Source organism: Berghia stephanieae, chromosome 1, assembly GCF_034508935.2.
Source record: "Berghia stephanieae isolate SIO BIC M18660-M18661 chromosome 1, UCSD_Bste_1.3, whole genome shotgun sequence".
Taxonomy (NCBI): domain Eukaryota; kingdom Metazoa; phylum Mollusca; class Gastropoda; order Nudibranchia; family Aeolidiidae; genus Berghia; species Berghia stephanieae.
The window spans coordinates 64,561,660-64,587,611 of record NC_088360.1 but is presented as its reverse complement, the minus strand read 5'-3'; the positions used below and the strand labels follow the sequence as shown (position 1 = coordinate 64,587,611).

At 35.6% G+C, this 25,952-nt stretch overlaps 1 protein-coding gene across 9 annotated transcripts in view; it reads right to left on the bottom strand.

Annotated features, from left to right (window-relative positions):
• LOC144979489 (uncharacterized) overlaps nt 1-25,952 on the bottom strand; it is a 215,093-nt gene that overhangs the window by 29,592 nt on the left and 159,549 nt on the right. For 5 of the 9 annotated variants that reach the window (XM_078926198.1, XM_078926172.1, XM_078926181.1 and 2 more), the window contains 12 exons: nt 19,170-19,424; nt 18,844-18,931; nt 18,504-18,665; nt 17,356-17,652; nt 16,452-16,640; nt 16,063-16,185; nt 15,432-15,577; nt 15,145-15,231; nt 11,039-11,090; nt 10,270-10,369; nt 2,300-2,317; nt 1,384-1,524 (listed from right to left, as the gene is read on the bottom strand). In XM_078926198.1, the coding sequence (XP_078782324.1) occupies nt 1,384-1,524; nt 2,300-2,317; nt 10,270-10,369; nt 11,039-11,090; nt 15,145-15,231; nt 15,432-15,577; nt 16,063-16,185; nt 16,452-16,640; nt 17,356-17,652; nt 18,504-18,665; nt 18,844-18,931; nt 19,170-19,424 (1,658 nt within the window). Of the gene's footprint in view, nt 1-1,383; nt 1,525-1,715; nt 1,764-2,299; nt 2,318-10,269; nt 10,370-11,038; nt 11,091-15,144; nt 15,232-15,431; nt 15,578-16,062; nt 16,186-16,451; nt 16,641-17,355; nt 17,653-18,503; nt 18,666-18,843; nt 18,932-19,169; nt 19,425-25,952 lie in introns of all 9 variants that reach the window. The other 4 variants (XM_078926218.1, XM_078926226.1, XM_078926213.1 and 1 more) reach the window with 4 other exon arrangements.

Here is a 25,952-nt window from a genome sequence, read left to right as displayed (position 1 = left end):
AGATTGATTAAAACCATTGTCTATTCACAAGTTATACAGACCCTTCTTCCCCTAGTCACTACATTTGGTAGTTTTCAATTGTTTGTTCAGTAAATAAACTTTGGAATGAATGTTTGATTGTCCAATAATTTAATAAGAAAGAGAAGGAATATTATTTAACCAAACTTTACAAGATCTTCAAAACATTCGCATGTTTATTTGTAATTAGTTCTTTTCATTTCTTTCAAATAAATTCTTAGTTCCTTTCCCTCTTGCATAGTCATGACCTTTCTTTACTGTTTGTTTTATCGTTTGTATAATATAACTTTCATCACTTGCAGATGACTTGCATAATAGATGATCTCCATGGTAGAAACATTTTCTACCATTTTATTATTAGATCACACACACACACACACACAAACACACACACACATATATATATATATATATATATATATATATATATATATATATATATATATATTAATATATTTAAAATTAAAGTCAAATTTGATATTACGTAACTTTCAAATTCATTCTTATTGATTGACTAATTAATTAATTGAAACAAAACAATTTGATGAAAACTTCACTCCATCAGTTGCCAATATTAATTAATGAAATAATCAAATAGCCTTATTGATTATATGTAAACAGTCAAATTATAAACTTAATGGGATTTCAAATAAAATATTAAAATTAACAATTGGTCTCTTCAATAATTCACATGTGCTATGCAGTATAAAAAATACAATGGATTCATTTGAATAAAGTTCAAACAAAGTTTTAAAGTTTTATCCAATTTTTTTTTTGTTTAGTTTTGTTTCTTTCTTTTCTCTCTGCTTCTTCCTTGTCTTTCTTTTGTAGTGGAATGTGCGTGAGAATACAATATGGTTTTGAAACATTTAAGAATTTGGGTTAATGACATGCACTCATTCAAAAACAAAAAAATTAATCAACCTGTCCAAACAGGAGAACTATGTCTGGCTCTCTTCAAGTAAAATTGAAGACAATTAAAAAATAAACATCAACATTATAAAACTTTAAGTGGCCCATCAAAAAGTACTGTTAGTAAATAAATTATATCTTGCTTTTCACTCTTTCTTCTCCATATCATTTCATGAACTTACTGTTTAATTGATTCAGCTTTAATTTAACTTATTTATATACAGAGAGTACATAATAAAGAAAGAGAATGATCTAACTAGATGAATAAAAGCAAAAGCGTCGTATATCATGCTGATATAAGAGATGAATGAAAGAAGTGCCAGGGCTACCACACATATCACGCAAACACACACAAAAAGCTGTGTCTGAGAAATTAAAAAATTGGACAAGGAGAGAAAAAGTTTTTAAAACGGCCTTTTAAAAAAGCCTTTGTAAAGCCGGTGGGCAGAATACCTCTCATTTGTGAAACTTCGTTTTCAAATACAGGTGAGTGGAGGGCAGTGTATGATTTTGCCAAAGACCGATTCTGATTGGCCAGTTTTGGACTGTTTGCTGCACAGGCTAAAGTATCACCACTGCTCTTTCGTCGGATTGCTACAGAGCCATCATTCATGTCCAGAAAAGAAAGTAATGCTTGCTAATTGTTGTATTTTATGAATTAAATCATAATCATTTCAATGGGTTTTTTTAGATAGGCAAACAAATGGAACTAAATAAACATAATTGTAAAATAAACCAATATAAAATGGAGATAATTTTTAAGAAAACTGTGAGAACGATATGACCTGGATGGGTACAAGATGTGAAGGAGGTCAATGACATAAGCTCGTGACCTTAAAAAGAGTTTGCACAGTAAGTGTAATAGTGAACATATGATTCCTAAGTCAAAATCATGACAACAGCTAATATTGTATATTTAAAAGAACTTGCTTTGTTGAAAGGAGATAGTAACACACTTGCTTGTCAAGATGAGTAAAGCAGCCCAGTGCTCTGAACTTATCATTAATTCTTAAATGTTTTATAAACCCTATTATTTATCTGAAAGTCGTTTGCAGCAAAGTAATAGCTGAGAAAATTCAACAAACTTACAAAATATAAGAAGCATGGAAAATGTAAGGCTAAAACTGAGCAAGAGTTAAGACATGTAGCATTGCTGAGGCAATCGAAAGTAGATATAAGTGTATTTAATACAGCTGATATGAAGATATTAGAATGATGCACGGAATTTAGTAAAATAGGATTTCACAGAATAATAATATTTTGGGTTGTATGGTTTATCTATTCAATTGAAATTTTAATGGCGATATTGATGAAATCAACATATGATATGAGGACAATAATGTACAAATATGACGATTGAAGAACTTACTTGTTGATTCTAATCCATCTGGTCCCAGAGTCAATTGACAGGAAGAATATGTTAACATTATATGAGTGTGTGCATTTTCATGTGACATTAGTTATTAATAGGATAAAAGGTAGAAAAGCAATCTAAAAGAAAAACTGGTGATCACAAAAAAAGGCTCTGTCAAGTAGCCTTGATTGAGTCATTACGCCAATAACTCAGAACATACTTAAAAACAATCCAATTTAATTCTCTAAAGATAAACAAGAATATGTTTCAACTGCTCAATCTCTCTCATGCACTTATGGTCAAAGTTTACCACAGAATTATGGACCCAAATTATTGGTGTTACTATTTTACGAAATACTTTGGAAGGTTTTGGTAGGTTTCGGAAAAATGAAGTAGGGTAAGGTGGGGGAATTCCACACCCACATTCATTTTATCTAATTCTTCGCAGAAAGAATGAAAAAAATAGCAATTGGAAACTGTTCAAAGTTTTAACTACCTTTGATTTCTATTTCCTGTTTGTACACAAAGAAGCAGCCACTTTTACAACTGTTGAATTCTGACAATTTTACAAGTGTTTACAAGCCCGTTGAAGGTAAGTGCAACACTCATGGTTTTCAAATATATGGCAAAATGTTGTTAAATGTTCTTCAAATTTTGAAGCTGAAGCGAGAAATGCTGAATCGTTCATCGGATAGGTAACATTTTCCCCAAAACCTGTTCCAGGTGCCTTATGTAAGATGCTATGCATATTTTAGATTCATAACGGTCAGGGATATTCCACACCCAACGGGTTTCAAATTTTTCGTGTCTCTTTTTGTGAAAATATTTAATCAATATCCTATGACAATGGTTTTATTTTACTAATAGAGGCCCCAGCTATCATGTCAAGGAAATAGTTATATCATTATCTATGTTTTGTTTGTATTGGGGCAATTCCACACAAAGCAGGTGTGGAATTGCCCCAACATAGTTTACTATTGTTTTTCTTAGAAAAAAGCACATCATTCAAAAGACTTGAAAATGTGTAGCCTATTAATACTGTTTGAATAATAAGCCTTCTTGTGGGCCTACATGATGTTACTTATGTATGCCCATGCTTTAGAGCTGAATTTAGAAGGGATTTCTGTTCATGTTTTTCTCCTTTTTCTATTGAGATTGGCTAATCATGGTGATGAACTACAAGAAAAGACAGTATCGTCTGATCATGCAGATATGGTGACAGGTCGATCTCGTTACCTGGAGGGATGGGCTAAAATGTGCTGCCAAATTATACAAACTTAACTGGGGAACAGTCCATGACCACGTCAAAAAACGATACAGCAGAATGGGAGCATATACTTATTGCTTAACTCAAAACCTGGGATCGATCTCTATCCCTTTGATTGTGAAGCGAGTGCTCTACCAACTGAGCTATCAGGACCCCCGCCTTGGCCTATTGGTCTCATGTCATAGTCCACAATTATTGTTGTGTTAATTTCAGATGTTAATTACTGTTCCTGATTGTTTCAATTTCGTTTTTGCATGTTTGTCGTGATGGGTGTGGAATTACCCCAAATTTGTATTCTGTTTGTGTGACCATATCATCAATAGAAACTTTATGACAATAAACTTAAAAAGTTGGGTGTAGAATTCCCCCCACCTTACCCTACCCTTTTGGGTTCACTCTGTACTGGTATCCATCTCCCATAGTCCCAGGTTTACTTCCCATTTGTTAACACTTCCATGTCCCTGGTTCACTCCCAACTGCTGCCCACCTCCATAACTTAGTCAGGTTTTGTAAAAAAAAAAACACCACAAATTACAGAAGTGTCAAAACCATATGACTTTTTTTCCTTCTGCAAATCATTTCACAATCAGATACACTTGACTACCATAACACAATCATCTTAAATTAATAAGGACATTTCCTATGTTGTCTTTAGATATAGATGACTTTTAAATTTCGAGGAATGGAGGACCATTTGTATTATTGTAATTTCAAAGATAAGTGTTCAAGATTTAGATTCCTAAATTTCTCTTCTTTTTTTTTTCCCCAGGAAAGCACAAGGAAACTGATTATCAAGAGGTGAAATAATGAATCATGGATGGATTTAATTATATTGAATTAAAATTCCATCTTTACATTTGTTTAATACATTCATATCAACCTCACACTCAACACTTGAAAGATAGTGAAAGAAAAGAGGTTTACCATGAATTCATTATTATTGATCACCAAAGTGAATATAAATAACAGTGCGTAACTCATAAAATAATTGCTTGCCACTTTTATTTTTTATCAGTGTCTTATCCAACTCAACATTTATAAGGAAGTGGGAGAGTATCATTAATTGTGCCGACTTACCATGAAAGAACTTAAATCTTACTTTGAAAAATAACAATAAAATACTTCAAATGATTCAATTTTCGATATGCAGATGTTTCAGCTACAAACTGCTCTAATCACTTTTCCTTAAAATCTATGTTAACTGTTTAATATCAAGGCTGAAACATATTTCAAATCATCTTTTTATCTATATTGTTTTTCTGATCATAACAGCAGGGAATACCATGTTCATCAAGAAAGCAGTCATAGCAGTGAGACTTGGGGCTTCTATGAACGTGAAGTCACACCACTGGTACTCTTCTTTTGGTAAAAACGATTAGAAAAGATTTTAGAAAGGAGTAAAACCAATCCCTGCCTCTAAGGTAAAAATGTTAGCCGTGTATAATGGATCGACAGAATGCACACCAATTCATCAATTATTGTGTGTTCTGTAGATCGGTAAATCTCACAGCATTTGTGGATCCATAGAATGCGCAACAATCCATTGATTATCATATGTAATTCCAATCGATATTATTTTACGGGGGTTGAGAGAGAAATGCTTTTACCGTGCACAATGAAATATCTTGGTGTGATAAAAACAGAGACGCCAACTTTAAATTTGGCTCACAGGAGTTTCAGACACCACTCGTAGGAATTTCAATGCCGAAAGAGGAATTTCCGTACACAAGACAAAGGGATTGGAATGGTATTGTGTTTACATATTGTATTGTTCTAAATAGATAATTGATTAGAATTATATTATGATACATAAACACATTGCCAAATACAATCCCAAAGTTTCCTTATTTCAAATGAAGTAAAGCTCCAAAACCTAATGGTAGACATTGTAGTACTGGTGGTAGGAGGATGATGTGGTTGTAGTAATAATGGTAGTGATGATGAAGATGTGATAATGGTTGTTGTTAGTGGTAGTGATGATGATATGGTGGTGGCGGTGGTGGTGGTTGAAGTAGTAGTGGTAGTGATGATGATGTGGTGGTGGTACAGTGGTTGTAGTAGTTGTGGTCGTGATGATAATGATGTGGTGGTGGTTGTAGTAGTGGTGGTAGTGATGATGTGGTGGTGATGGTGGTTGTAGTACAAATGGTAGTGATGATGATGTGGTAGTGGTGGTTGTAGTAGTAGTGGTAGTGATGATGTGAACAACAAGATATGAAGTGAGTAGAAAAGTGCCAGAAGACAATAGAGAATAAAAAAATTTTCGCGGCGGTGGTGGGGTTTGAACCTGCGACCTTATTGGTACGACAACTCCGCCTGGCAGGTGAGAGCGTGGCTCTACCGTGTGAGCTATCCACGAACACAAAAATGTTCGTTTCAAACCCAAGTCATTTCTAGATCCCTCTCTCACCCACTTCTTGAGACCGCCAATTCGTTCGCACACCACCATCGCGAAGTAATTTTGACCAGCAGTTAAGCTTAATAGCCAATATTCTCAACACAAACATATAACATAGAAACGATTGAGACATTGAGTATGCTCCGGTGTATGGGGTCATCTATTGTCATCTGGCACTTTTCTACTCACTTCATATCTTGTTGTTATCAACATAAGTGCCTGCTCCACTCACTTTTCTGAATTAAAAATTCACCCCATACACCGGAGCATACTCAAAGTCTCAATCGTTTCTTTGTTATATGTTTGTGTTGAGAATATTGGCTGTTAAGCTTAACTGCTGGTCAAAATTACTTCGCGATGGTGGTGTGCGAACGAATCGGCGGTCTCAAGAAGTGGGTGAGAGAGGGATCTAGAAATGACTTGGGTTTGAAACGAACATTTTTGTGTTTGTGGATAGCTCACACGGTAGAGCCACGCTCTCACCTGCCAGGCGGAGTTGTCGTACCAATAAGGTCGCAGGTTCAAACCCCACCACCGCCGCGAAAAATTTTTTATTCTCTATTGTCTTCTGGCACTTTTCTACTCACTTCATATCTTGTTGTTACCAACATAAGTGCCTGCTCCACTCACTTTAGTGATGATGTGGTGGTGGTTGTAGTAGTAGTAGTAGTAGTAGTGGTAATGATGATGTGGTGGTGGTTGTAGTGGTAGAGATGGTTGTTATTGTAGTGTAGGTTGTGAGATGTATGTATGTGTGTAGTGTAGTGTGTAGTAGATGTAGTAGTAGTGTATGTAGTAGTAGTAGTAGTAGTAGAGTAGTAGTAGTAGTAGTAGTAAGTAGTAGTAGTAGTAGTAGATAGTAGTAGTAGTAGTAGTAGTGAGTGTAGATGAGTGTAGTGTAGTAGTAGTAGTAGTAGTAGTAGTAGTAGTAGTAGTAGTAGTAGTAGTAGTAGTAGTAGTAGTATAGTAGTAGTATAGTAATAGTAGTAGTAGTAGTAGTAGTAGTAGTAGTAGTAGTAGTAGTAGTAGTAGTAGTAGTAGTAGTAGTAGTAGTAGTAGTAGTAGTAGTAGTAGTGATGACGATGTGGTTGTGGTGGTTATAGTAGTAGTGGTAGTGATGATGTGATGGTGGTGGTTGTAGTAGCAGTGGTAGTGATGATGATGTGGTGGTGGTGGTTGTAGTAGTAGTGGTAGTGATGAAGATGAGGTGGTGGTGGTGCTTGTAGTAGTAGTGGTAGTGATGAAGATGAGGTGGTGGTTGTAGTAGTGGTGGTAGTGATGATGATGTGGTGGTGATGGTGGTTGTAGTAGTGATGGTAGTGATGATGATGTGGTGGTGGCTGTAGTAGTGGTGGAGTGATGATGATGTGGTGGTGATGGTGGTTGTAGTACAAATGGTAGTGATGATGATGTTGTACTGGTGGTTGTAGTAGTAGAAGTAGTGATGATGATGTGGTGGTGGTGGTTGTAGTAATAATGATAATAACAATAATAGATCTTTATTGTCCATAGTAGCATTAGTGGTAGTGATGATGATGTGGTGGTGGTGGTATTGTAGTAGTAGTGATAGTGATGATGTGGTGGTGGTGGTTGTAGTAGTAAAGGTAGTTGCAGTGATGATGATGTGGTGGTGGTGGTTGCAGTAGTAGTGGTAGTGATGATGTGGTAGTGGTGGTGGTTGTAGTAGTAGTGGGAGTAATGATGTGATGGTGGTGGCTGTAGTAGTAGAGGTAATGACGATGTAGTGGTGGTGGTGGTGGTTGTTGTAGTAGTGGTAGTGATGATGATGTGGTGATGTAGTAGTGGTAGTGATGATGATGTGGTGGTGGTTGTAGTAGTATTAGTGGTAGTGATGATGATGTGGTGGTGGTGGTTGTAGTAGTAGTGGTAATGATGATGTGGTGGTGGTGGTTGTAGTAGTAGTGGTAGTTGCAGTGATGATGATGTGGTGGTGGTGGTTGCAGTAGTAGTGGTAGTTGCAGTGATGATGATGTGGTGGTGGTGGTAGTATTAGTGGTAATGACGATGTAGTGGTGGTGGTGGTTGTAGTAGTAGTGGTAGTGATGATGATGTAGTGATGGTTGTAGTAGTAGAGGTCGTGATGATAATGTGGTAGTTGTGGTTGTAGTAGTAGTGGTAGTGATGATGTGATGCTGGTGGGTGTAGTAGTAGTGGTAGTGGTGATGATGTGGTGGTGGTAGTAGTGGTAGTGATGATGATGTGGCGGTGGTGGTGTAGTAGTAGTGGTGATGATGTGGTGATGGTGGTTGTAGTAGTAGTGGTAGTGATGATGATGTGGTGGTGGTGATTGTAATGGTGATGGTAGTTGTGGTAGTGGTAGTGATGATGATGATGTGGTGGTGGTGGTTGCAGTTGTGGTACTGATGATGATGTGGTGGTGGTGGTTGTAGTAGTAGTGGCAGTAATGATGATGTGGTGGTGGTTGCAGTAGTAGTGGTAGTGATGATGGTTGTAATACTCGTGGCATTGATGATGTTGTTGTGGTTGGAGGGGGGGGGGTATCCTTGGAACAAATTGACCTCACCGGAATTTGACGGAAGTTGCCCGGAGCCCGGAATTTTTTGCTCCAGACCGGAGTTTTGGCATCACTGCATAGTGGCCAAATTTACAAAAAGCTAAAACGGGACACCCTAACGTGCACTACCGTCATCGCCCAAAATGGCAAATAGTTTGACTCTTAGATTGTGTGCTAAGACACTCATTTCGGATCGGAAGGTCCAGGTTTTGAGCCTCACTTACTCACATTCTCTCACTGTACTCAGGTGTAAAAATTGTAATATCGCCTAACAGGCATTATGTCTTGTTCTATATGTTACATGTTGCTGTTGGTCAGGGACCCTTTGAAAATCACTTTGAACACATTTAGTAGATATTGCGCTATATAAGAGCTCAATAATTTTATTTTATTTTATTTATTTATTTATTTTTTAAAATTCAAAAATAATAATAATTTTTTTAGATTAAGAGATATTTTCTCAAGTTGTCTGTTCCTTATTTCCTGTGATATGCCACATATAAACAGTCCAATATTTTTAAAAATCTTTTTTTCTTTTTCTCCAATTTGCCAAATCGGGACAGTTGGCCGCTATGTAATAGTAATATATCATTTTGTTAGTTGACTGAGGACTTAAACCATTAAACTCTTAATATTATAATATTGATAAGAAAACTATTTTTTCTCCTGTTATATCAATAGAGATATGACTGAACAGATTACTTTTTTTCCTTCTCATTTGTGATATCATGGGTAAGGGTGAGTATATAATAAAAACGGTTCTGGTTTTGACTGGATTACCATTCCATTCAAATCTTAATTCTTTGACATACAGGAATGTGTTGTGCAAACTTACCACGAAACAACTTTACTTTGAATAAATCAAAATAGTGTATTTCAATGACAATAACTGTATACCACAAGACAATAAAACTGCTATTTCAATACAAATTAGCATTAAAGCCAATTTTCATTATTAGCAACATTTAAAATACGTAAAATTAATCTTTAAAAAAACTATAAAGAAAACGTTCAAACTTAAACTCAAAAATTATCTTACAAACCAAAATACAGTTGGGCTCTTAATTTCAAATGTTAGATGAAAAACGAAACTCCCAAAAATGCAATTATTGTTTCATAGAATAAACCCAAAATCAAAAATTTTCAGTCCCGCCCAAAACCGTATCATGGTTACCATTTAATAACCATCTCTAAATTGAAAGTTAATGGTGAAACAAATGAGCTAACATACGGAAGCATTATAGAAAGCTTCTTTTTTTTTTTTAATTTAACATAGACAAACAGAAAAAAACCCTTTAAAAAATGCAAAAAAGGTTCCAAAAAAATGGAGGATATTTATTATCAGACTGTGCTCGGAGAACAATAATAGATGGTTTATAATCTTTATTATTTTCATAGTCGAAATGAAGGGCTATTACATCTGCCAGTCTACACCACACACACAAAAACAAACACACATACACACTCTCTCTCTCTCACACACACACACACACACACACACACACACACACACACACACACACTTCCCACTGTCATGATCAGTGATGAAGCTGTGACGTTCAAGATTAGATAGGATAATGTTACCTGCTCCATACCCACTTCAAGCCGGGTGGCACATAAGACCGTAATGGATAGTAAATAAAATCTCATCCAAATTTCTTATTGTATAACATTTATTAATGCCAATGAATGAAACCTATATTCATATCATTTCTTTTATGAAAAATAAATGAATAAAACGCAAAATCTAAACCATACACAAAGTACAATGTAATGCTCCTTACCTTGTTTTCGAGCTAAGTCACCAGAGAGTTCCACAGATCCTTGAGATGAATTGTCTTGGCCCTCATTCAAGTTATTGCGACTCTTGCTGCGCCTTGGAGCCTGTTATATCATCGAGTCACAATCAATATAACGGTTAATAATTCATTTTAGTTTCTATTTTCATGTCTTACTTAGATTATCAAATCATTAAATGCAAATACAGTCTAGTCCACCTGATCAGATTGACAAGCCATGCAGATTATCCAGTTGTTTTTGTCATTAAAACTTTTAAGACTTTGTATAAGATTACTGAATAAAGTCAGATTTAAGTATAAGTATAAGATTACTGAATAAAGTCAGGTTGAAGTCTATACTATGTATAAGATTACTGAATAAAGTCATATTTAAGTCTATATATAAGATTACTGAATAAAGTCAGGTTTAAGTATTTGTATAAGATTACTGAATAAAGTCAGGTTGAAACAAATGTATAAGATTACTGAATAAAGTCAGGTTCAAGTATATGTTTAAGATTACTGAATAAAGTCAGGTTTAAGTCTATACTATGTATAAGATTACTGAATAAAGTCAGATTTTAAGTCTATGTATCAGATTACTGAATAAAGTCAGATTTAAGTCTATGTATAAGATTACCATCCGACCATAAAGAACGTCTAAAACAATATTGTCTTGAAAGATTATAATGATATTATGCCAATTCATTGTCTGCTAGTAAAGTCTGACTTCATATTGAACATTATCCATTGACACTCAAACTAATCCACTTACCCTGGATATAATTCCTTTGGCTTTCCTGGCAATGAGAGCACCAAGTCCCTTCCTTTATTTAATGAAAAGAAATAGATGGTCAACATGCTCTACAAGAAGATTAAAAACACTGAATTCATGAAGCATTTCAGCATATCATTGATGTTGTGTGCCAGTTTTGGGAAAATTTTTAAAAATATTTTTAGTTCGTTGTAAAGAAAACTCCATCCTGTGTTCCCCTGACACTAAATCTAAGGGTTATAAGCCTGGAATTAGTGGGAAACAAAAGATTCTCTTTACGACAATGACCAGACTATAGCTTTTCGGTCAGCCTAACTGTGTATCCACCACTTGTTGAGATCCTGAATCATATTTGTGTTTTTTGCAATTTTTCTTCAAGTAGCCTACCCAGTACAATAAGGTAAGCAAAATCTTTATTAAATGTTTAGTGATCATTGCTAACCATTCTTTGATGGAATAAGTCATTATACTAACAAGATTGCAAGGATTCAAACAAAAGAAATATACATGAATGTTTATAGCTAGCAAAATTTGATGTCCAACGTGGCAGTTGCACTGACAGCAAGGAGATGATTACATTGATTGCAATAAAGAATATACACTTTGATGACTGTTCTTATTACCAAACAAAAAAATACTAGGGCTATTCTGATATAATAATCACAAATAATGTAAACAATGGAATGTTCCTACCATTGTTTTATACTAAAGGATTGAATCGCAATGTATTTTTATAAGAAATTGAGCAAAACTATGTCTAAACGACGAATGATAACGATGGTGTCAGCAGTGGGGGTGGTAACCATGATGATGACGATGATGATAGTATTGGCGGTGAAGATATGATGGTATGGTGATGATGATGGTGACTGTGGTGGTAGTGATGATGATATATAAAAAAGACGGAAAAGATCTTAGAATTATTAGAAACTTATATTGGAAACAAAGTGCAGCCGTCAGGATTGAAGGAGGATTAAGTAAATATATACAAAAGCAAAGGTGCCTTAATGATCCAATAAGATGGAGAGAAAAATAAAGTGAGTAAATGTGATTCTTGTGTTGTCTCCTTTAATATGAGTCACAATTACTCATATTATTTCTCTCTCCATTGATGTTAATAATGACAGTGATGATGCATATTGTATTTTCCACAGACCAAGCTTTTATTTGTTTTTTTTCCAAAAGTTTTAACTAAGATAAAGAACATCATTATGAGATTTCTGAAGTGCAGCATTCGGCAGGCCGGGAGCCCTTCAGAAACTCGACAACAAGAACCGCTGGTGTTTTTTATTTACCATGTATAGACTTTGTCCAAAAATCAATTCTCTGACATCTTAATTTTTCAACAACAGAATATCACACTTTGTATTTCAACTGCAGCATGCACTGAGTCAGAGTCAAGAAAGTTTGTCCTGGTTCGAAATATTTGAGCTGCCAGTTTAGCAACTGTTTCATTTAACACTATCTACAAGTATCATTTGTAAACGTTGCTGTTTTAAATTGTTCCATCTGTGGAAAAACAATTATCTTTTGTCAATCCACACTGAAAATTTCATTTCCACTTTCTACATCTAATTGGTTGTGATTACCAGCAATAGTGTATTTTTGTTTGTGAGGTCTGTATTCGACGTCTTTGCTAAAAACTACAACACTTGCATTTTTTAAAATGCAATCTCATCTTTGAGGACAATTCACATTCTTGATTCCCTAATTCTGTCATAACTATATTCATGGTTTTTAATATTAATTTTATAGTATGACTCACATTGTGAGCTATTTAATATCCTTGAAGGACTAGACATAGACGGAAAAGATCTTAGAATTATTAGAAACTTATATTGGAAACAAAGTGCAGCCGTCAGGATTGAAGGAGGATTAAGTAAATATATACAAATTAAACGAGGTGTTAGACAAGGATGGGTTTTGTCACCAGACCTTTTCAATATCTACAGCGAAACAATTATTAGAACTTTAGGAGATAGCCCAGGCATTAAGATCAATGGTGAGAATATCAATAATATAAGATATGCAGATGAAACAGCACTAATTTCAGACTCAAAAGAAAATTTACAACTACTCCTCAATAAAATAGTCACAGAGAGTGAACGTATGGGGTTATGCTTAAATGTAAAAAAGACAGAATGCATGGTTGTATCAAGGAGAGAAAGAAATCCAATATGCAACTTAATAAGCAATGGAAAAACTATAAAACAAGTTCAGGCATTTAAATATCTTGGATACATAATAACTTCAGATGGCAGATGCAACACAGAAATAAAACGAAGAATTGCAATAGCTAAAGATAGTTTTAATAAAATGAGTCAAAAGTAATCTCAATGACAACAAAACATAGGCTTTTGAAGGCCTACGTATGGTCAGTATTATTATATGGCTGCGAAAGCTGGACAATTACAGAAGACATTAGAAAGAAACTGGAGGCAGCAGAAATGTGGTTTCTTAGAAGGATGTTAAGAATCTCATGGACAGAGAAGAAAACTAATGAAGAAGTATTAGAGCAAGCTGAAACTAAAAGGCTATTAATTCGTACAATAAGAAAAAGACAAATGCAATTTTTAGGACACCTAAATCGACATAAATTGCTCTCACAGGAAAGATAGAAGGTAAAAAGAGTAATGGTAGACCAAGAAAAACATACTTGAATAGTTTGAACAGCTGGGTGACAAAGAAAGAGAAGAGTAATATTAGTTTTCTGAGGTTATCTGATCAGAGAGATGAATGGCCTATCATGATCACCGATGTCTGGCACAGACTTGGTACTTGAAGAAGAAGTATGACTCACAATTACTCACTGCTGTCTTATAATCCAAATCCAAACTGTTCAAAGATAAATTGGATGGAGGATATAGCGCATTTGGTAAATGTTCACGCCTTAGTCGGTAATCAAAAGCTTATGAATCAGGAGATTTCCCACATTAATTATTAAAGAACTGAACAATGTTTTCAGAAATCATAGTTTTTGTATTTATTGGGTCATTATTCCTTTTGTAACCAAGATTTACCAGACAAAACATTTTACACACTGAAATATATTCGCCAGGACATTTTCTCAAAGTAATATTGCGAAAGGCGAATAGCTGATATTAAAAGAAAAGAAAAATAAAAGAATTGTGTAAAAAACTGTTGCAGATTTTAAAACTTTTTGTTGATATGTCATTTTTCTTCATCTCTATTGTGCAAATAAAGCTTGATTTGTTTTGGTGCAAAAAAAAAAAAGAGGCACCCTGTCAAAACAATTAAGAACTGTCTTAATCATCATGGTGCAAGATTAATGTAATGGCAGCTCGCAAAGGTCTGACCTTGATAAGTACATGGCTACTACAAATAACATTCATGAAAAAGTACAGTAGTGTTTCCAGTAGTGTTTACAGAAAAAGACTGTATGCACCAACTTTTATAGAAAAGACAGTATAATTATATAATAAGTTGAAAATTCAACACACTGAGCTATTTCCCTCCACCAGATATATAAACGATTATGAGTAACTAACCACATTGGGTTATTCCACCTGTTAGTGATAGCAAAAATCGAAACTTAAAAAAAAAAGTAATTTCTTTCAAAGATAAGAAACTTTAGGATTGATGACTTAAAAAAGGATGCTTGGGCTAGTTCTTACAAAGCAACATATGTTACAGGGAATAACATAATCAGTCTGATGGTGAAAAGGTTTGAACTGAGATATTGCCATGTTTTTATTAAAAATGAGTTCTTGTCATAAATGATTAAATCAATGCCTTTTTCTACATCTTCGGGGAAATATCAAAGCTTAATTTCACTTCTAAAAGTTTTATATTACTAGTCTAATTGAAAAAGAATAAAATTTGAGAAAAGTTGCTCGATACCTTTCCCATACATCTGACCATAACTTCATGAAAAATCAGCCAATTTACTTCCAATGAAGATTAAAATGCTCTGGAGAGAATATTCTTTCAGAAAATGAAAAAAAAAAAGTAAATCCAAAGTTTTCACCTTCTGACTGATTATGTCATGCACTGACACATATTATATTCTTCTCATAATGCAATATCCATGCAGAGATAATTTTTTAAAAAATGAATGACAACTTTAACTTGACTATTCGGCTTACTTTTTGGGAGAAATCCTGTTCCTATAGTGGTCCATAATTTTCTCTTCTAGTCTCTCCTTTTGTCTTCGCAATTCTGATAACTTTTCACTAAAAATAAAAAGGAAATACAATGATGGTGATTTTCTTTTTTTTTTATTGAATAAAATATCTGTCCTTATAGACATTTTTTAATGGGATAGTAAAGTAAATAATTTAAAATCACCCGAGTTTTGATAAATTATCTCACAATGAAATTACATTTATTTCACAATTCATAACATAAAATTAAAATTACGATTGAAACTTACAGATAAGCCTTTTCTTCTTCAGCAAAATGATCTTTACTGTTGAGAGCCTGGGTAAGAAGGTCCTGGTTTTGGTTTAATAGTTGCTGAATTTGAAGGAGCAGAGCTTGATTTTCATTCTCTAGTCTTTCGTTGATTTGATACATGGCCTGGTGGGAGGAGAAAAAAACATTGATCAACACATTTCAGAATTTCAGCATGTTATTTTGGAATAGAGGTGTCACTAACCCTTTATAGGAGCACACAATTTTACTTTGTTGAAATGTCTTTCTGTTTTTTATCTGAAAAGGTATTATAAAACAGAGCTAAAGCAGAAAGAAAAATACAAGAAAAAATAATCCCCCAAAATTCCACCTGCCTCAAATAGATTGAACCTAAGACTATTTTTCTTTCTCTTTTGTCTGTCACTGTTTCAAAAACACTTTTCAGATTTTTATCTTACACTAGTGCCTGCTCTCTAATTGTCTGTTTTCATCAAATTGTATCACTTTTACTGTTCTCTAAGTGAAGGCAAGACGGCCAGGTCTATGATTGAAAGTGTTGGGAAGATTGAGAACGTTAACAAGACTTCAAAAGTGAAAGAAATGGACTAAGCTGTATAAAAATAAATAGTTTTCATTATCAACAAACTTACATCAATTTTATTCTCAAGCTTTTGGAATTCCATATCTGCAGTAGACAAATTTTCCTTAGCTTCAGAGATGTTTCCTTCTTGCTCCGTAGCTCTTCGTTGTAAATTGTTGTAGTCTGTTTTTATCTGGAAAATGTTTTGACAATAAAATCCAAAAGGGTTGACACATTTATCATTTTCTATTTTAAAAAATAAAAATGCAGCAGTATTTAGCCTTGAAAGAGTGAAAGAACAAGATTGCCTTTTTGTGTGTGTGTGTGTGTGGGGGGGGAAGGTGGAACTTGCTTTTGCTTCTTTTAAATCTCTTGTTTACTTTTAAATGTCTGCCCATGAATAGTAAATCAAATTTTAATTAGAAATAATAAAGAAACGAAACAAAATAATATATGCACCTGCTTGTGTGAAGCCAAGATATCACTGTAGTCTTTACTCAATTTGTCATATGCTTTCCCCATCTGTTCATGGTCATCTTTTAGTCGACTGTAATCTGTCTTGAGGTTGCCAAGGGCCTGTAGCTCTCGTTTTAATTGGTCCTTTTCCTGCTCCAAAGCACGACGTAATTTGTTGACATCATCTTTATTCTAAGATAAAAATAAAACCCCAAATAGAAGTGAAGTAAGATATTACGTTCTCAGATTTTTGTCTTCAGTTATTGAATTTGAAAGTTGTAAGTTGTGCAATGTAAGAAATCAACTTATTTTGTTACAATTACAAGACAAACAGTGACAGAAAATCAAATATTTTAAAAACAACAAAAACTGCATTCTGTTGTCAAAGGTATTTGAGATCCATTATAAACATATTCACTTAAGGCTCAAAATTAACTAAATGACTTTGTAAATAAGGAGACTCTCAAATTAATCCATTTCCTTCCTCATTTAAAAATAAATACAATAAGAAAGTTGTAATGGTTAAGAACACATAGATAGTTGCATTGTTCTTTCCAATATCATTCTGGCAACCCTGCCTTGGTTTTGTCATTAATAACATTCTTAATATGGGTCTATATAAGTCTGATAACCGAAATTGTTATTGTCTCACTGGAGAATGGAAATACTCTCAAACCAATACAAAAAAAAAATTCTCTAATATAACAACCCTCAGACTTGTAAATACATTCATCACCACACTGATGTGCTCCTTTAACACCAAACACTGTGGTAAATATTAACAAAGGACTAGATTCTACTATTCTAATTCATAAAAAAGCATCTGAAGATAGCAAACAAAATATTCCCAATTCATAATGAATAAAAATGTTATTCTAAATTTTCAAATCACATGAAAGATACCAACCCGAAGTAAGACATCCAGCTGTTCTTGTAAATCCTTGAATTCTGTCTTCAGGGACTTCTGCAATGACTTTTGTGAACTATGCTCCATCAGTAGTTTCTCATAATCAGACGTCAGTTGTTCATGCAAACGCTGCAGAGATTCATGGTCTAACACCAGTGAGTGATGTGTGTTCCTCAAACTATCGTGAGACTGTCCAAGGCTTTCATGGTTCGACTCCAGGCGAGTGATGTGTTCCTTCAACACGTCTTGCTGAGCGACAGCTGACAGAGATTGGGACTGCAAAGTCGTGTTCTCTACCTAATGGCCAAAAGTTGCAGTAAATCTTTTAAATATGAAAGTAAATAATTGAAGAGCAGGCATTGGTATGGCTTTATTGCAGAAAGGTCAACCTCACTGCAACTCAGATGAAAGGATATTAACAATCAATTTTCACTGCCAACATTCCCCTTAGCCACTTGACTGACTGTGATGCAGATGAATTTATCCTCTGTCTTAGCTCATTTTTCTTTTCATTTTTTTTTACCATTTAAAACAACTGGCAACTCTTTCTAGTTTACAAAATGGCTGATATGACTATTCCATTCGTCGTTTGAATCAAACTTACAGAAGTAGCCATTAACATGATGCAAGTCAGGAGGAAATTTCCTCTAAGAAATCACAGCCCGATAATTTAATAGAATCAACTATTGTAAATTCTGTTGTAACTTCTGTTTGTTTGACGAGATTCTCACAAACGGGTAACATGAGATAGCTTTTCTAAAGTCAAATTAATTTTTCAAATTTTATGAAAACGAAATGATTTTTATGGCTTGCCAACACTTCATGAACACAAAACATCCCATAATTTATATATTTCGCCCATACCATTCATCAATTCTTAAAATTTTACTTTACTTTCTCTCTTTCTCTTAAATCATTCTGATTGATAATTTTGGAGATGGAGCGAAATAAAAAACTGAATATGTTATCCAAGCTTTGCACCATTTTAATCCCCATTCAACATTTTAACTCAAGTGGTTAAGCAAAAGAGGCAAACAACATTAACAGTTTCTATAAATTGATAATAATAATTAAGTTTATTTTATATTCCAACGGTAAATTTTCATCCAAAAAATGAAAAAGAATGGTTGAGGAATACTAGAGAGTACCTGTAGTTTAGCAACTCTCTCCTGAAGACTGGAATTATTTCCCTGGAGTGAAGAGTTCTGTGACAACAGCTGGGTCAACTGAGCTTCAATGTCATTGCATTGCTTTGTCAAGGCTTTATTACTGATGCTTAAATTCTTGTTTTCAGCTAACAACGTCGCATTCTGAAGTAGAGCAAAAACGTTGAGTTAAATATACGCCTTCACATATATGGAGCATTTATGTCAAGAATTATATGAACATAGATGGATGTTGACACTTTAATAAAATTAATTGAAAGATATTAAGATATCAAAATAATTGACAAAACAACGGGTTACAGAAGAAGTAAAACAACTCTACCAGTCTTTCCAGTTCAATGCGCCTGTCTTTCAGATCTTGAACTTCTTTACCACTGTGGCTACTGGATGAATCGACAGCCATTGCAAGCCTATAATAAAAAATTAGAGAAAAAAAAATTTTTTTTTTTTAAATGTTTAAAACAATAACTGTCTATCTCCCTCTCTCTTCCTCTGTGTGTGTGTGTGTGTGTGCGAGCATGTGTGTGTGCATCTTAAGTACATAAAATCATGATAAAAACTCTCTCAAACATGCAAAATTGTAAACAAAACAAATACTAATTAACAAAATCACAGAAATTGTTCAATGGTACCATAAGCCTTCCTCACCTCTGTTGCCTTTCCCTGACAATAGATGCCCCAACAGCAGACTGACTTGAGGCCTTCATTACATTACTGTCCTCCTCCATCCTCTGTTTTAATACCTCCATCTCACTTCTAGCCACTCTCAAATCTTCCTGCTGACGGCTGTTCCTCTTCCTTGACTCTTCCAGACGACTCTCCAAAGCCTGAATCTTCTCTTCCTTTAGTTCATTACTCTTCTTCAATGTTTCTTCTATCATCGTCTCCAAAGCCTTGTAACGACTGGAATTACATTATTGTTTTTAAAAAATATATAAAATCGCCTATCACAGACTCATACATTGATTTAAACACTATTGATAGATTTGTTTAAGGAAGAAAGAAATAAGCAAACTATACACATATAATCATGGTCTTGTTCAGAAGGAAAAAAAGAGAGAGAGCGAGAGGAGACAATATTTTTAGAGAGAGAGAGAGAGAGAGAGAGAGAGAGAGAGAGAGAGAGAGAGAGAGAGAGAGAGAGAGAGAGAGAGAGAGAGAGAGAGAGAGAGAGAGAGAGAGAGAGGAGATAGACTACAAGAATGTTTTCTTCTTCCTTCTTCTTTTTGGTGGTCGTTGTATTAGCCTCTTAAATGGAGGATCCAGACTACAGTTCTCATTTATGATTTTCAGGATACACAGACACACAAACACATTCAAATTACAGGCTGTGATCAATTACTTATTTGGTATTTTTTTCCATGCATCCAAGACCCTTGTAAATTCTGTATTGTTTTTAGTTTCATCAACTATTGATTATGTTGAAACAAAAAAAAAAAATCCAAAATAACCCTGATTCCAACCAAAAATCCCCACATATTTAAAAGCAAAAAGAAGAAAAAAGGGAATAAAAAAAAAAGAAAAGAAAAAGAAGACGACTAGTGGAAGACAAAAGTGAAAACATTTCAATTTTACAAGAAAAAGAAATATTGTTTCAGAATTCAAATTTGCTCACCCAAAGACCTACAGCTATCTGAGAAAGTCAAATTGTAGAATGAAAAAAAATATTTCAGCATTTGTTGAATTGACCCAGGCACACGTATTTTTTTCCTGGTGACTGCAGACAGCAAGTAAGGTCATTTTTGTCACACCAATGTCAATAACTCATCGGGTCAAAACAGTGCATCTCTTTCAGAAACAGAATGCCTGATTGTCTCTCACTACTGGTGTATTTTGTGTCTACCTGGCTTTCAGGTTTTGGTGAATGTGAACATTTTGTGGAAGCACAAGAAGGTACAAGTAGAGAACACTGGAGGAATGAGAGAGAATGAAACGTTTTTCACTGCCAGGGTTGCAAGATTAATTTGGCAAAAAATTCCAAACATATCACAGAAAAATGCCAAACTTTTCTAAGCATCACTTATTTCAGGTAAAATGCACATATACAATTTGAAATGTGAATCATAATTTTATAATCCCACTACTATAGGTTAGTGTCACAACCTAATTAAAATTTCACCTCATCCTGCCAGGTAAGGGTGAAAACTGGTATGTATTTTGTGACTTGAAAAAAAAGTTGTTTTTGATTTTGTATTTTTTTTTTTAAATTTAGCATTAAAAACGCCAAATTGACAAACCTGATACGTTACAAAGTAGATAACGGTATCTGACTACTCGCATCCCAAATTATAAAAATCCTTAAAGCGTGTTCTCGATACCTCATAAGTACATTGTTTTAGTCTACGTGAAAATCATACACACTTTTTCTGATCTTTGTTTTATTCTATTACTACTACTACAGCACATTCCAGTTAGCCTGTAATGAAATTAAAAACAAGCAATAATCCAATTAAATTTTTAAAAAATTTTAATTATTGAAAAAATATGTGATTACATGTGAAGTCATAATTATGCACTGTATATATGTGGATACGGTGGCATTTTCCAGGAGGGACAGAATAAATGCTTTTGTTTGATGACAATTTACAAGTTGGTATTAGTTCTACTTACATAATGAGACATATAAACCAACTTATCATAACTTCTTATTCATTTACTTCTATACAAAATTAGTAGCATTACAATTTTTCTACTCCAAACTCTTCATAAACATCGTTAATAAAATGAAGTGTTTGAAAAGTCAGTTTAGTGCCAGAACACTGATATCTGGTAGTTTTTTAGAGTTATTTTATCTTGGATAAATTTGATAATTGGAAAATTATACGAGTCTTACCTTGGGAAGACGATGTATGATGATAATTATTCCGTCTCTTAATGCTGAAGGAGTCAATTGGAGGAAGTGCTGCGTCACGTGATCACTATTTAACTCCGAAAAAGCTGCCCACAACAAGTGTGTAGTAATGATAATACACAACTAAAACAAGTATTCTAAGAACTTATCCCGCGATAGATAACCACACACATGTAATATATAGCACAATTTCCCAAAAAAAAACAACAATAATACTCAATATTGAAGTATAATTATTTATAGTAAGGGCAAGGGAGGGAAGGGCAATTGACTCCTTCAGCATTAAGAGACGGAATAATTATCATCATACATCGTCTTCCCAAGGTAAGACTCGTATAATTTTCCAATTATTCTGTCTACTTTAATGCAGATAGGAGCCACTTGGAGATTTCAAAGCAGGGCAGGTTTTGAGGATAGTACTGAATTTGCAAAAGATTGCAATAGAGATTCAATAGGCTTTTTAGAGAATTGAGCAAAGGTAGACTCCCTTTTCCATCCTGTATTAAGTACATGCCATACATCTACACCCTTAGTCGCTGAAGAGCAAGATGCTGATCGTGTGCTGTGTGCTTTAAATATGTTAGTATCCACTCCTGACTCTTATCCAACGTGACAGTGTATCCTTGTAGACTCCTATGTGAGGGTTAAGGGCGCTAATAAACAATTTGTTAGAAGATCGAAGCGGTCTAGTCCGTTTCAAGTATGCTCATAGATATGTCATAACACAAATTCGTCTGTCCTCATTAAATGCATGGAGTGTAATAATGGTTTGAGGATTAGAAAGCGAGGTGTTTAAGCAATTTTCTAATATGGAATACAGGTTTACTCTCAGAAATAGACAAACAAGATGATTCAATAGTCATGGCATGAAATGATTGACACCTATGTCCTGTAACAAGAGCACATAGCATAAGAAGTTTAACATAAAAAGATTAAGATCACGAGCAGGGGAAAGTGATCTTAAATAATTTAACAGTAGATATGTCCCAGACAGTAGTGTAATGAGCATGATTGGGTCGAGAATGAAATACACCTTTCATGAATCTACACACTAGCGGATCTGAACCGGTCTCGTTCAATGTTGACACTGCTGACCTCTCTGTATTGAGGGCACTGTATCCCAATCCAGGTCGAAATAATATTGTCAAAAAAGCTATAGTAGTCTGAACACTTTTACTCATAGGGTCTAATCCATCAACATCACAAAACGGGATAAATTTCAGTAAATAACTATTATTAGTGTTTTCGGGTGTTGCGACGCCAACTTTTCATTATTATTTTTAAGGCGTGCTTGGAAACTCCTTGTTTCCTGACTTTTGCCCTGATAAAAGACAAGCCATCAACTTTAGCTTTGGATACAAAGGGTGCACAGCTGCCCTGTCTGATGCCAATGTCAATAGGTGTTTTGAGGCTTTTAAATAAACCGGAAGCGCTATCAGCATTGTCATAAGTTTGGGGAACCAAGTCTGAGTTTGCCAAATTGGCACTATCACCAACGTTCGCGACACTTTGCCCTGTTACTCTTTTTTAGAGCCTGGGAGATCATATTGAATGGTGGGAATAAATACACAAATCCAGCCCATAAATGATAAAAGGCATTAATGGCACAGGCAGATGGGTCAGGATATAACGACATATATTTGGGAATAAGAAAATTGGTTCTAGATGCAAAAAGATCAACTTCTGGATTTCCAAAATGATCACAGAGATTTTTTAACTCTGCTCGATTAAGCGACCACTCAGTATGAATAGATAATTTCCTACTATAAGCATCAGCGATGGTATTTTCCACTCCGGGAATATGACATGCTGAAATTCATATTCCCCTAGTTTTACATCATAAAATTAACTCTCGTGTGATGTCATAGCATTTAACTGAATGGATTCCCTCCATGTTATTAATGTATGAAGCTATGAAGTGAGTAGAAAAGTGCCAGAAGACAATAGAGAATAAAAATTTTCCGCGGCGGTGGTGGGGTTTGAACCTGCGACCTTATTGGTACGACAACTCCGCCTGGCAGGTGAGAGCGTGGCTCTACCGTGTGAGCTATCCACGAACACAAAATATTCGTTTCAAACCCAAGTCATTTCTAGATCCCTCTCTCACCCACTTCTGGGACCGCCGATTCGTTCGCCCACCACCATCGCGAAGTATTTTGACCAGCAGTTAAGCTTAATAGCCAATATTCTCAACACAAACATATAACATAGAAACGATTGAGACATTGAGTATGCTCCGGTGTATGGGGTAAATTTTTAATTCAGAAAAGTGAGTGGAGCAGGCACTTATGTTGGTAACAACAAGATATGAAGTGAGTAGAAAAGTGCCAGAAGACAATAGAGAATAAAAATTTTCCGCGGCGGTGGTGGGGTTTGAACCTGCGACCTTATTGGTACGACAACTCCGCCTGGCAGGTGAGAGCGTGGCTCTACCGTGTGAGCTATCCACGAACACAAAAATATTCGTTTCAAACCCAAGTCATTTCTAGATCCCTCTCTCACCCACTTCTGGGACCGCCGATTCGTTCGCCCACCACCATCGCGAAGTATTTTGACCAGCAGTTAAGCTTAATAGCCAATATTCTCAACACAAACATATAACATAGAAACGATTGAGACATTGAGTATGCTCCGGTGTATGGGGTAAATTTTTAATTCAGAAAAGTGAGTGGAGCAGGCACTTATGTTGGTAACAACAAGATATGAAGTGAGTAGAAAAGTGCCAGAAGACAATAGAGAATAAAAATTTTCCGCGGCGGTGGTGGGGTTTGAACCTGCGACCTTATTGGTACGACAACTCCGCCTGGCAGGTGAGAGCGTGGCTCTACCGTGTGAGCTATCCACGAACACAAAAATATTCGTTTCAAACCCAAGTCATTTCTAGATCCCTCTCTCACCCACTTCTGGGACCGCCGATTCGTTCGCCCACCACCATCGCGAAGTATTTTGACCAGCAGTTAAGCTTAATAGCCAATATTCTCAACACAAACATATAACATAGAAACGATTGAGACATTGAGTATGCTCCGGTGTATGGGGTAAATTTTTAATTCAGAAAAGTGAGTGGAGCAGGCACTTATGTTGGTAACAACAAGATATGAAGTGAGTAGAAAAGTGCCAGAAGACAATAGAGAATAAAAATTTTCCGCGGCGGTGGTGGGGTTTGAACCTGCGACCTTATTGGTACGACAACTCCGCCTGGCAGGTGAGAGCGTGGCTCTACCGTGTGAGCTATCCACGAACACAAAAATATTCGTTTCAAACCCAAGTCATTTCTAGATCCCTCTCTCACCCACTTCTGCGCGATGGTGGTGGGCGAACGAATCGGCGGTCCCAGAAGTGGGTGAGAGAGGGATCTAGAAATGACTTGGGTTTGAAACGAATATTTTTGTGTTCGTGGATAGCTCACACGGTAGAGCCACGCTCTCACCTGCCAGGCGGAGTTGTCGTACCAATAAGGTCGCAGGTTCAAACCCCACCACCGCCGCGGAAAATTTTTATTCTCTATTGTCTTCTGGCACTTTTCTACTCACTTCATATCTTGTTGTTACCAACATAAGTGCCTGCTCCACTCACTTTTCTGAATTAAAAATTTACCCATACACCGGAGCATACTCAATGTCTCAATCGTTTCTATGTTATATGTTTGTGTTGAGAATATTGGCTATTAAGCTTAACTGCTGGTCAAAATACTTCGCGATGGTGGTGGGCGAACGAATCGGCGGTCCCAGAAGTGGGTGAGAGAGGGATCTAGAAATGACTTGGGTTTGAAACGAATATTTTTGTGTTCGTGGATAGCTCACACGGTAGAGCCACGCTCTCACCTGCCAGGCGGAGTTGTCGTACCAATAAGGTCGCAGGTTCAAACCCCACCACCGCCGCGGAAAATTTTTATTCTCTATTGTCTTCTGGCACTTTTCTACTCACTTCATATCATGTTGTTACCAACATAAGTGCCTGCTCCACTCACTTTTCTGAATTAAAAATTTACCCCATACACCGGAGCATACTCAATGTCTCAATCGTTTCTATGTTATATGTTTGTGTTGAGAATATTGGCTATTAAGCTTAACTGCTGGTCAAAATACTTCGCGATGGTGGTGGGCGAACGAATCGGCGGTCCCAGAAGTGGGTGAGAGAGGGATCTAGAAATGACTTGGGTTTGAAACGAATATTTTTGTGTTCGTGGATAGCTCACACGGTAGAGCCACGCTCTCACCTGCCAGGCGGAGTTGTCGTACCAATAAGGTCGCAGGTGCAAACCCCACCACCGCCGCGGAAAATTTTTATTCTCTATTGTCTTCTGGCACTTTTCTACTCACTTCATATCTTGTTGTTACCAACATAAGTGCCTGCTCCACTCACTTTTCTGAATTAAAAATTTACCCCATACACCGGAGCATACTCAATGTCTCAATCGTTTCTATGTTATATGTTTGTGTTGAGAATATTGGCTATTAAGCTTAACTGCTGGTCAAAATACTTCGCGATGGTGGTGGGCGAACGAATCGGCGGTCCCAGAAGTGGGTGAGAGAGGGATCTAGAAATGACTTGGGTTTGAAACGAATATTTTTGTGTTC